The following is a 13609-nucleotide window of genomic DNA, read 5'->3' on the forward strand; positions in this document are numbered from 1 at the left end:
GATTTCTTTATAAGGATTATCTACCTTTATCAAAAAAAAAAAAAAAATGTCTATAAGAAACTCAAATTAAATATTTATGAGCGTTGAAATTCATATTTTACAACATTGATATTCACTCGATTATGTAACAATTTCTTATTTTGTTGTAATTAAAAAACGAATGACTGTAGAAACTTGAAAATTTCATTGAATGTTTATATTAACATTTTCTATATACAATAAAATTTTGAAAATAATTTGACTCTTTTTGAGCTGTTTACGGACATTGTCAGTTTTCAATTATTTTAGTTTTCTTTTCTATAAATATCAATAAAGTTTTATCTATTGGGCTAAAAAGTGTAAAAAATTAATACAAAGCTCCTGATATATTGTTACAATAGCAGTTGAAAAATATTAAAAATACATAGGCACAAATTTTTTTTATAAGCATTTAAAGATCGAATTTTGACAAAATTTATCAAATTTAAATTTGAATAATTATTTTGTAGTTAAAAATGTATAAAATGTTCAACTTTTGTATCTAAGATTTGAAAATTTAAAACAAGATTCTACGTAAGTAATTAATTCTGTTACCAAAAAATCTAAAAAATACATTTACACAGTTTATTTTTATAGTCATTTTAAGTACAAATTTGGACGAAATTACATATTAAAAACCTAGAATCACTATTTTAGTTATTTTGTTGTGATTGTATAATATTATTCGTGGGTACATGAAACTTCTAAAGTATACTATTATATATCTATGATAGTATCATGGTTCGTTGTTGATGTATAACACGTTATAAGTACCTAAAAGATATTGTGATATGATAAATTTGGAATTTATTATAGGTACCTATTATAGGTCAATTTTTTTGAAATACCATAGACTATATAATATTATGTCTTATACCTAGATTGGCATACCGTCTCCGCTCAGAATCGTTTTTCTTATACAATGATATTATATCATTTTTTTTTTTTTTATAAGTATTTAAAGATCGAATTTTGACAAAATGTATCAAATTTAAAATTTAATAATTATTTCGTAGTTAAAAATTTATAAAATGTTCAATTTTTATATCTAAGGATTGAAAATTTAAAACAAGATTTCACGTAAATATTTAATTCTGTTGCCAAAAATTCTAAGAAATACATAGGCACAGTTTATTTTTATAGTAATTTTAATTTCAAATTCAGACGAAATTACATATTAAAAAACCTGGAATAACTATTTTAGTTATTTTGTTGTGATTGTAATGTTTGTATAATATTATTTGTGGGTACTTGAAACTTCTAAAGTATACTATTATATATCTATGATAGTACCACGGTTTTTTGTTGATGTATAACGCGTTACCTGATAGATATTGTGATATGATTAATTTGGAATTTATTATTAATACCTATAGGTATAGGTCAATTTTTTTTTAATACTATAGATAAATATACCTATAATAGGTATGTCTAATACCTAGACTGACAAACCGTTTCCACTCAGAATCGTTTTTCTTATACAGTGATATTATATCATTGAATTCAAATTTAATACTATCCATTATACAGTGACCCACTTGTAACCTACTGTACAGCAGAGCGACATCCACTTACCCACCTTTTTAAGTTTAAGCTTCTTTTTAAACTCATATAGGTTGCTGTAGGGAGGCTTACTCATGAATTTCGTTTTAGCTCACGAAAGTTGAATAATTTTTTTGCTTATATTATCAAGTATGTAAAACTTCCGTTCGAATAGTAGCAATAAAAAACATCGTTATTGACAATGTAATAATAAGTGATATTATTGCAGTCCGCGAGCACACGTCAGACTGTCAGCAGGAGACGCGTTGCGAATACATACAGAATATTATATAATATTATATACGTTGTAGGTTATGTACTTATTATGTAGGTAGGTATTTTCATAATATATATACATCCGATAGGTGATTGAAATTATTGTAATATTGTAGACGTCGCAAATACTTACAACAATATTATGTGCATATTTTAAAGGTATACAATACTGACAGTATACCTACATACGGTGTAGATTTTTACGAACCACTGAAGCGGAGGTCAGGGGTAGACGGTAGTGAGAGACAGTGTGAGAGAGCGGAACGATGAGGAGTCGCGTTTCCGGTTGTATGCGGGTTTCGGCTTCTGCAGGCGGAACGACAGTATTAAAATAATAATATTCTAATATATTAAATATATTTTATACAGGGTGTATATACAGTATACTATACTGCAGTTCGTTCACGTGCATCCGCGATCGCCCCGCGGCCCGTCCTGTTGTTTATATTTATGATGGAAGGTAACAATAATAATATATTCAACTATGCAGAGTGCATAATATTATATGCGCTTGCATAAAATGTACACAAAAAAAGAATAGGGTATGCGAGATGCTTGCGCCTTAATGATTTTGGCTTAAAAAAAGTCATTGACGGAGAAGAACTCGGAGAGAGACATTCTGTATAATACATTATATAATATAGCGCATGTAGCCGGAATGCCGGATAACTACGCCGCAGCGCTTTCCTCCGACCGGCAGCGGTGGCGTAGTCCAAACAAAAGAGCCAATTTCAAAAGCTCTCGCAACGGCTCTCTCTGCAAAAGGGTTGAAATTCCTAAGTCGTATATACGCCACGTCAATTTGTGCCGTTCACGTATTATTGTTATTATAGTCGTACACGCGGACGGCCGGTTGGCGGGCGGTAGGAGACGCGCAAAACCACCGCCGCTACAGCCGGAAGTCTATTTCCTGTTCGCACGAACCGGAACGGTAAAAAGCCGTCGAATGTTGTACACCGGCGTTGCGGTGGCGGCGTTTTCTCGCGTATTCACTGTAAACATACAATGCCTGTACTGCAATATTATTGTCGGGGGGTGAAGAGCCCTGCTGCGCGGATCACCCTGCGCATACTTTATGTATATATATATAAATTATATAGATGTAGATTTCGGCTCATCCTCGAACCATCCGCACGTTTTACGACTTGCACGTGGTGTATACAATATAGGTTTACCGGAAATTCGGCTTTGCAGCGATTGCAGTTTATCGCTGCAGTACCGTGATAGATAATAGTTATGTATCTGTAGTACCTCCTGTTCGCAGACATGTCATAGAGAATTCTCTGCTCAAAATATGTAATTTTGTAAACACACCGCGCTGTTACTTTATGTCTTATATATATATTCAATTATAATCATATACGACTCGTCGTCGTCGTCGTACGTTCATATATATTACGACGATAAACATATTATTAAACATAAATATCGTATAATGTACGTATACTCTCAGGAAATCATAATGTCTGTGGCGTCTTGCGGTCTATAACTGCAGTGCCCGCTGCTGCATCCGTCTCATCCTACATACATTACAAATAAAAATATATAATAACCATCGCTGGTTATCCATAAAAACAGAAAACTTTCTACTTTATCTCCTCCAATAACCGTGAGAATAGAAATCCATTGTATAATATTATTACCTATATAAGTTTCATTTGAAATGTAAAATGCTTATTTGAATATAATTATAATAATATTATCATAGTGCTATTGCGGACGCACTATCCGTTATACTCGACGGTGAAATTCGGAGGGAAACTCAGTTATAATAACACTGCTGTCCTTATCGAGTTCCTATATATATATATATATATATACGCACGCCTACCGATAATTAGGATAGTTATTTGATTTGTTCCTTCTGTTAGTTCGAATTTCCGAAACCGCCGCCGTCATACTATCGCGTTCAACATTTCATACAGTCGCAGAACTTTAAATCGTCGACGTTCTCGGTGCACAAACTTAATATTGTACCCTACGCCTATATAATACTTGTACGCTGCAGTGTTATGAGGACTGAGACAATTGAATAATTAAAACTTTGTAAAGTCGTTATCGTGCCGCGGCAATACCTTTTACACGCGTCTCCCTGCAGCAACAATGCAACATAGTGTAAAAAGACATGATAAATTATTATATGAAATAATTGTTGAACGTTGTATGATTTCACGAGGATAATAGCATAATAACGAATCACAATAACAGAAAAAATAACATATATCTATTATTTTAAAAACGGTACCTATCTATGTTATGAATCATAGTCTATCTATATCATATAGTATCATCATCCCTCGATCGGGACATATTACAAGCGTTATAGGTTATATAAATTATCTATGTGATATTACGTTTTTCTGACACGTGTTATGCTAATTTAAAAAATAAACCCGTGCTTAAAACATTACATAGAACTATATTGGTATATAGAACGTGTCCGCTGAAACCCGTACCCCACGCGTTATTTTTTTATTATATTGTGCATCATAATATTTTGTTTGTGAGATTCACTCAAATTTGTAATTTTTTTACATAATTCTAACACATTTTTTTCAAACCGGAGAAATACATAATTACCTAATTCTATAACACCTAGATATTGCAGAATTACACGACAAACCACAACTTATAAGTTATTTTTATTACTTTAGTTTTTTATGGTATTTGAAGAATAAAAAACCTTAAAAATGTGTACACTTTGTTACGACGAACACATATGCATGACGGTGGATGTTGTGAGTGGGGGAGTGCTATTGCACCCAAACACCCCCTCTAAATCCGCCTTTGTATATTATTATAATATATATTGTATATAGTTATATGTTGTTGTAAAAGGCTTTAGAGCATTATTAAACCGAGAGAAAGGTCTCCCCACTCTTCGTATGTATACACAAGCTCGAGGGTACACCGTCCGTCTTATTATTTTTATGTTCCATGGTAAATAATCTCATCGCTCGCATATAATAATAATTATTATTATTATTATTATTATTATTATTATTATTATTATTGTTATTATGTATATACCAGTGCACATAATACAGCAGCTATCGATCACAGCTGCCCCGACCTCGAGCTCGCTGCATTAGCACTGATATAGCTTCTGTATTTCGGTTTTACAAACGTTAATTCATGACCATTAAAATAATAAATATTGTCTCGTATTCTATGTGCCACTCCATCGATTCGGATCAGTTTTGCGAAAGACATATACAACATGTAGATCCCGAAGTTTCATGAAAGTACCTGATATGGTTTTTTATAGAGTGTTTACAAAATATTATTTTTTACTTGTGTAAGTAGGTACTCTATATTAATCTGAATGACAAAATATTATATGTTATGCTAAAAAAGGTACATAATATTATAATGTACAATGGTATGCAGTTTATACTAGAAACCTGGTACCAATCCTTCGGTGTGGAAATTAAACAATGTTTTGATTGTACCAAATACAATAACTGATTAAATATAATATAATATTGATACTTATAATAATCAACAATTCAGACAAACGAAAATCTAGTACACATATAATAATGAGGGATGAATACTTGGTGCATATCCTGATATCCATAAACCATATGGACCATACAAACCTTTTTTTTTAATGGCATTTAGTTTTTTTTTTTTTTTTTGTAGCAGCATAAATTATTATATTCACATGAAATATGTTACATTGTACATATATCATATATGAATTATGGATCTCGTCTTTTAATGAAAAATAATATTATTCTCTTAAACTTGGTTTGCGAGTGGGTATTGTTATTCTTTTTTATCTCCAAGCCGAATAACTATTGTGAAACCCGAAAGACTTTTCAAACAATGGAACAAATCCATCAATATATATTATACACATATAAAAGTTCGGAGTTCTGTACACTCTTAAAATGTACTGGAATGGTGAATAAAAACCGTCAAAAGTAAAAACTTTTGAAAAACCAAAGTTCGAGCATAGTTTCTTAGTAAAAAAAAGTCGAGCATGTAATTTAAAGAGGCCTCCGTCGGGCGGAGATGTCGTGCCTCGAGTTTATTTCGTTCAAACACCTTCATTATATTGTAAATTGTAATAGGTACGTATATATAAATATATTATTATAATATCGATTTAAATTTCAATAAAAAAATATTAATAGTATAACTTACACTATTTCTTAATTATACACATACACATATACCTGTCCCCAACACCTTCTATAATTATAACAATAATAAAAATCGTAATTGATTATTAAATTATATGCCACTCCGGGTGAGATTGTTGTTTTTAAGGCCAACATTAGAATTACACCGCATAATATACGTATATTAAATAATACAAATTAATGCATTATTATTTATTGTAACATAATATTATACTACTATAATATAACATATTAACATCCCATGTAGTAATGCCGTAATGATGACTGAGGTATATTTAAAAAACATTAAAAAAAGGTTTTATATTCACGTTTGATCGTTAAATTGGCTTTTTCCCGGGGCGAACGGCTGTAATTTTCGGATGCATAATAATTATTTAATAATGCGCACTCGCTTCTATATACTTTCATGTATTAGGTAGATAGGTACTTTTGTACTTTGGAGTGGTTCTCTGCGTATACCTCTACCCGTCACAAATTCGATTATAATAAACGATAATTAACGCCGTGCGTCGTCGTTGACTTCATTATTATTGTACCATGGTAATAATATATTATAATAATTACCGTACAGGAAAAATCACGGTATACGGCAGCGACGTCGTCGGTGGTATACGTTGATTATTATGATGATGATAATAATATAAATCTTAAATCGCCGAAACGGAGTGTACCTTAAATATTATTGTATATTATTATTATACTTACTTCGAATGTATTATTTGGTTTCGTTTTATGGCGCGCGCGTAATAATCATCGGCAAACCGCCGCCGGAGCGTCCTCGCACAAAGAGAGGTCTACCGAATCATGTCCGTCCATAAAGTGTACCTAGCTGGTAAATAATAGCGTACGAGTGGGCTGAGATTTCGGTTTCAAGTGCAATGCGCGTGGTAATTTCGTATATTATTTATAAAATGTAAAAGTTACACCAGCTTATACTGTTTATTTATTTTGTGTCTCGCAAGTGACATATTATGTAGGTATACTCGTATTTTATCAACAAAATAAATATTAAGAAATTTATGAAAATATTTTACACGATTTTACACCACTATCTGGATTATTTTTTGTTTAAACATTTTAAGATTCTAGTACAGTTGACTAATTATTTTGTCTAAATGGACGGATAAGCGTTTGAAAACTAACCGCATACACTATTACAGTAGGTACATACTACATAGGTTTTCATATTTGCAGGTATATTATAGTGGTATAGGTACTAAAGCCTTACATACGTGACACGTCAGATTCTTTGCCTCGCAAAAATAAAAAATAAATCGCGTGTCCTAAAAAGGAATAATAATAATAATAAAAAATGTATAAAATTTCGCCCGGCGGGCCCTTTAATGATTTATACTTATGTGCACAATACTGCGGTGATGTGTGTGTGTGTGTGTGTGTGTGTGTGTGTGTGTGTGTGTGTGTGTGTGTGTGTGTGTGTGTGTGTGTGTGTGTGTATGTGTGTGCCGTCTGCATGTATGACAGTAAATATAATTATACGATAATAAGCGGTGTTGCGACGAGGGGATTTGCAAAAACATGACTCACAGATTTTAATGAGCCGTTTGCCTGGGCGGCGGCGGCGCCCTCGTCAAAGCGTGTATCGAATTATTGCGACGAAAATATTTTATTATTATATTATAATACATTTTAATTGAATATTTTCGATTAGCCACGTATCTCTAAAGGGTTGAGCGCGATTTATAATAATATTCGATGTCGCGCAAATGTGCTTTTGACTTTTACGTTCAGCTTTTATATTATTAAACTAACGTGAAACGGTTTTTCGATGATATATTAATAATAGTATGATATGGATACACGAACCTTCGCACGACACAATATCCGTACCTAAAATATCGACTTATTACCTTCCCGAGGCAGGCGATAAATATTTATCGTATTTTAAACGAGTCGATATTGTCTCCTTTTGCGGAGGACTTACTGCAGCAGATCGAATACCCGCATTTTTATTTATTTTTTTATTATTATTAAATAATATCGTGGTGCGTATAAGGGTGCGAAAAATAAAACAGTCTTCTTTTAGACTTCTTATATTTTCTCATCTACCCCTCCTGAATTATAAGAGTCGGCAGCTATCGTATATTATGTAATATAACCATTATACACACTATGCCGCACATTTTTACATTTCCCTCGAAAAAGAGAGAAACGATCATCGCGCGTACCCACGTCCGACGGTGGCGTATAGATATACATTTAATATAATATATATTATATGCGTATATGCGATACCGCCACCCCGGTACCGTTTTAATAAATAATGCTGGTATATTATATATATATATTATATATATATTATATGCGTGCGTATAACCAGACGATTTTATATATTATTATGTATTCCCATAGTCATCCCGTACTTTTATTTTTTTTTTGTTACTAGCACCGTCGCCACTGTATATAATAATATAACACTGCGGGTTTGTTTTTTTTACGCGTTTTCAATTTCTTCTCAATTTTCTCCTCCAACGATTTCGTCGAGGCTGTAAACAATATATATACTCTCGATACCGCGCCGAGGTCTGTGTGAAAAACACTTCCATCGGGTATTTTCCATTTGGTCCGCTGTGCTGTATATATAATATATTATACTGTCTGTATATATATATTTATTTAGTATAAAAATATATAGATTGAAAAAATTATGAACTTCTCAGACGACGTGGCCGCGCATGTCCTCTTGTCAATATTTTATCGACTTTGATATGTTATATATATTATATATATTGTTTTGTCTTACAAATATTATATAGGATAATGTACTGTACATAATTATAATAAATTTCATATTTTTATTTTTCATTTTTTTACAGAATGGAGGAAACCGTACGATCATTGCTTCAATACAAATCCAAGTTTGAGCAACTGAAGCAAGACCGACACTCTGTGGCCAACTCCTACGAAGTAAGTCAATGTTTTTTTCTCATTAAAACAACTACATACGCATTATAAAATTAATCAAATGTACCTACAATCTACTATAAAATAGGACGTGGGAATAATACGTCATATTTTAATGTCGTTTTTCGGGCAAATCACAAATCGATTTTCGTAACATTTTTAATACATTTTATATTTCATATTTTTAATAATTACGCGTAACAAGCTATTGATATTATAATATAGCTTTATGCTGTAGATCCACTTATAATAATATTCTGATTAGGTTATAACCAGCATAGCGAATAACTATAAGTACACCTAATAATATAAACGTTACGTTTAGTAGTTATAACTTATAAGACGTCGTAAATTATAATATAAATGGCGTATAATAAGTACATATTTTGACCCTCACGATTTTTTTTCAACGGTTTCGAAACAAAAATTAAAATCACTAGCCGTGGTCGTAGAAATATTATAAAATACACGCGCGTTTCTAAAAATGATTTATTGTTTTAGCTTTAAATACGAAACGAAATACGACGCGGTTTTTCGTTTTTGTGTTATGATAATATGTTATTCACCCATATATTTATATATATGTAGGTACCTATAGGAGTCAGGACCTACCTGTACCGGGAATTTATGGCATATTTTTCCCTTTATATATTATGTTTGCGTGTGTATGTGTATAGAAACGCCGAAACGGCAGTCAGCTAGTTTTCTCTACATTATTTACTCCTCGTGTGATTTTATATAATATTATAGGCTCTCACCCATCATAATATAGGTATAGACCGCGCGGTACATACGTGGTAGCTGAATTTTCTAAGACTACACTCTTATAAAAGTACCGGGCGGTAGCTCGGATAAAAGAATTTGGCCCGTATTATACATTTCTTTTTTGTGCACGTGTATTGTTTGTGGCCGCGCAAACGCACATAATAGTATGATATAGACTTTATTATTATAGACCATACGCGAGCTATTATGCGAGGGTTACATATCAATATTATTATTATTCCGTGCATGGCTGGAAACGGGTAAAGAAAAATAAGTCAACAACTTTCTTATAACACAATAGTATAGTATACCATTAAAATATTATGATGTTATAGAACAAGAAAATATAACGAGATAATAGCGCATAATATGTGTATTGTCGTGAGGGGTCCGGCGGCGGTCGATTATAATGTATATAACAAGGTTCTATATATTATATAACTTCATATTATTTGTTTTCCATTTTGGCCGCGACGTGGACGGTCGCGAAATTGAATTCCACACATGATTCCGTCGTTATTTTTTAATCGACTGCCTCGGGAACGCTCTCCGCTTTATACTATATATAATAATAATGAAAAGTTATAATATACACACTATATACACTGCCCTGTTCGCCCCCGCAGCCCTATAGACGTACGCACTGTATATATATGCAATGTGCGTGTGCCGGTGCTGTGTGTCTGTGCAGCGACGCCGCACAAAGAAATCGTATACAGTGAAATTAGGGTGTGCTGCCCTCCGAACGTGACCCTTTTTAAAACCGAATTTGGTTTTCACGTTTAGCATCGGGGGTTTATTGTTTTCTATTTTCTATTTTTTTTTTTGTCCACCCCCACCTCTCTCGCTCTTCACCAACCGCCGACCGACGTTCTCACCCGACGGACGTCGCGCCGCCGCCGCAGTCGCAGTCGCCAGTCGTCCCTATCCGCCGCAGCTATATAATCCTCGCTGGGTCTCTTCTCTCTATAATACTGCACCACTGCAGTATGCACGTATATAATATAATATATATGTACTCTGACGTCGTATGTTGTTGTCGAGCTTGTCAAAAAAACTTAGCGCGGAAAAGGGGTTTCGGGCCTCGGGCATACGCACAAATATCGATTGTACGGATATAAATGACGTCACCCCCCCACGGTCGTCGCGGTCGTGTATGCCGGAGACGTGTGTGTGTACTCGGGGAATACGAAATTAATTGCGGAGACACGCCACGCACGACCAGAAAACACCGCGCCCGCTCGCCCTCTTCTTTACACTCCCGCGGTGGACGACATATTACATATATATAATATCAGTATGTGTATGTGTGTGTGTTTTCTGTACAGTAAGTATATATACCTAATGTGTTTAGACTCGGAGGCGCTGACACGGCCCCGTGTAGAGGCAACGACGATTCTTCGACGAAACGCATTCACTTATCTTTACGCGTGATATAATATATATTGTGTGTGTGAGTATTATAGACGCGAACAACTGCCGAGTCGTTTACCCACCAAATGTGCCACAAACCCTTCCCCAGAGACATTTTATACATTTAAATTATACGTCCAACGGATACTAAGCGGTATATGTGGTATATATGTCTACGAGTATAATATATAATATGCAAACGTCGTTGCTGCACGCTGACCATAATTATATTGTATAATATAATATAGGTAAAATAAATATTATTGTGTAATGAGGTGATTAAAAATTATCGTTTTTTTTTTTATTATTCTTTATAGGATATAATTATATTCTGGCTGGTTTATATCATAAGGTTCGCTTTTGGTTTCTTCCCCATCTGTTTTTCATCCCTGTGTGTAATTCAATACCTGGACAAACGCCTCTTAGTACCTACTCACCAATATTGTTTTAACCGGCTGAACCGTGCGTGAATGATATTTCGCGATTATTTTTCCTGTCGCGTTTCGTCCACCTGACCACGTTGTCGATGTCGTTCATATTTGTTTTCCCACTAGCCGTCTCGCTTACATAAATACACACGTTATACATACGCACACAATATAATATTCGAAACGATGGATTCGGAACGTCCGACAATCACGTCCGATTTAATTATTTTACGATACGTTTATACATTGTCTGTATACAATCACACGCACGCACGACGCTTGTGTGTACTAAAGGTAGTAATAATAACGTTAAAAAAATATTGTTCGAAATCGGAACGTTGACGGAGTACCGATGACTGATCTACACGTACCTAAAACAATATATTATTGTATATTTTGTATAATAATATGTAAACGCGATTTACACGTGTATTATATACCCGAATATTATTATAATGCATTCGATGTCACACACACACACACCCACCCACCCACACACACACACACACACACACGTGGTAAAAGTAATGATAATAATGACACCAGCTGTACATAGTGTACACTGTACAGGGCATTTCAAAAACAATGCATCGATTTTGAATGACCGTAACTTTTGATTGAAAAACGGTACCTACAGAAAAAGTAAATATATTTCATAAATCCTTCCTACGATTGATGTTGATGTGGCCACCATCCGCACAATATCGTGGTGGTATTCAAACTCCTACACATTGGCACTATGAAGTTCGAAGTTTCGTAAATCGTTACTAACCACAACGCTGGATAGGTAGTGCTGCAACGGTAACCAGGACCAACGTCTCAATTCCTGGCCGCTAAGACCACCGACCTCACACCATGTGACTCCTTTCTGTGGAGACGTAAGAATGAAGTTTTTGTTACGCTAATAAATCGATGCATTATTTTTGGAACCGTATTATACAATAATATTATAATAAAATATATAAAATCGTTCTCTCGACTATAATATTAGGCAGAACGTGATGATGATTAATTTCCATTTTGACGAATTGGGCACACATATTGTGAGTTATGACGTATATATAATATAATTCAATAATATTATTATTATGTCCATCTTCGAACACAACCGAAAATCAAAGATAAACTTACTATACACGCTTCAAAATAATAATATAACGATCGTTTATTTTATAAAACATGACAAATGTAGTAATATATACGCACTAAAATATTTGATCATAAATAAATAAATATACGTTCATTACCGATATCGTTTGAAAATAATCATACGATTTGTATTAAATCGATCCAGTTATGTCGAAAGCAGCTATGACGTGTTGGAACTTAGATTCCACGAACAAAAATTACTATCCGACGAACTCAAAGCTTTGATTAAAAACAAATGGAATCTGTTAAATATTAAGGTGAAACCAGAAATTCCATGGGACAAGAAGTTATCGATAATATATTCAGTCTTCATTTAAATTTACGAAATAACATTTAATAATAATATTATATTTAATAATATAATTTCCTTCTTTTGATGCAATTTTGGCATAGGTAATTTGAACAATATCAAAAATTGAGAGTTGTTTGCCTTTACACTCATCAAATTATATGCACTAAATATTGTCGTTTTTATAACGACATCGCTGCATAGGTAATGGTGAGTAAACATAAAACTGACATAACGATACATATTATGTGTATGCGTAACTCAGTCGTGGTTAGGTCGTCATCGATTTAGCTGGTAACCTATAATATACATTATATATTATATACCTATACCTTCCTATATATTATGTATTTGAACTTCGCCGTCATACGACCGCAATTTACCATTCGAGCCGGGCCCGAGGGGCCGTTTAAGCATCTAGTGCGTGATTTCCACACTCGCGGGGGATCGGTTTGTGGTAGTACGGGGGGGAGGGGGTGGGGTCTTTTGGGTAAGGGTTGAGGGCAACCCTCCCCGGGTGGTTTCGACTGTGCGCTGTACAGATAAGCGCATTTTTACGGATATCTCGCGACTCGTGCATCGGCCACAATCGCGCGTATCTCCGACCACGACAAACCATATAACCACTTAAAATTTACGACCAGTCTGGAGAATAT

At 33.9% G+C, this 13609-nt stretch overlaps 1 protein-coding gene across 3 annotated transcripts in view; it reads left to right on the top strand.

The window, feature by feature from the left end:
• LOC100570812 overlaps positions 1 to 13609 on the top strand; it is a 244928-nt gene that overhangs the window by 189337 nt on the left and 41982 nt on the right. For all 3 annotated transcript variants that reach the window (XM_003242601.4, XM_003242600.4, XM_008182083.3), the window contains one exon: positions 8822 to 8912. In XM_003242601.4, coding sequence (XP_003242649.1) covers positions 8822 to 8912 — 91 coding nt within the window. The remainder of the gene's footprint in view (positions 1 to 8821; positions 8913 to 13609) is intronic.

This window comes from Acyrthosiphon pisum, chromosome A1 (genome assembly GCF_005508785.2).
Source record: "Acyrthosiphon pisum isolate AL4f chromosome A1, pea_aphid_22Mar2018_4r6ur, whole genome shotgun sequence".
Taxonomy (NCBI): Eukaryota; Metazoa; Arthropoda; class Insecta; order Hemiptera; family Aphididae; genus Acyrthosiphon; species Acyrthosiphon pisum.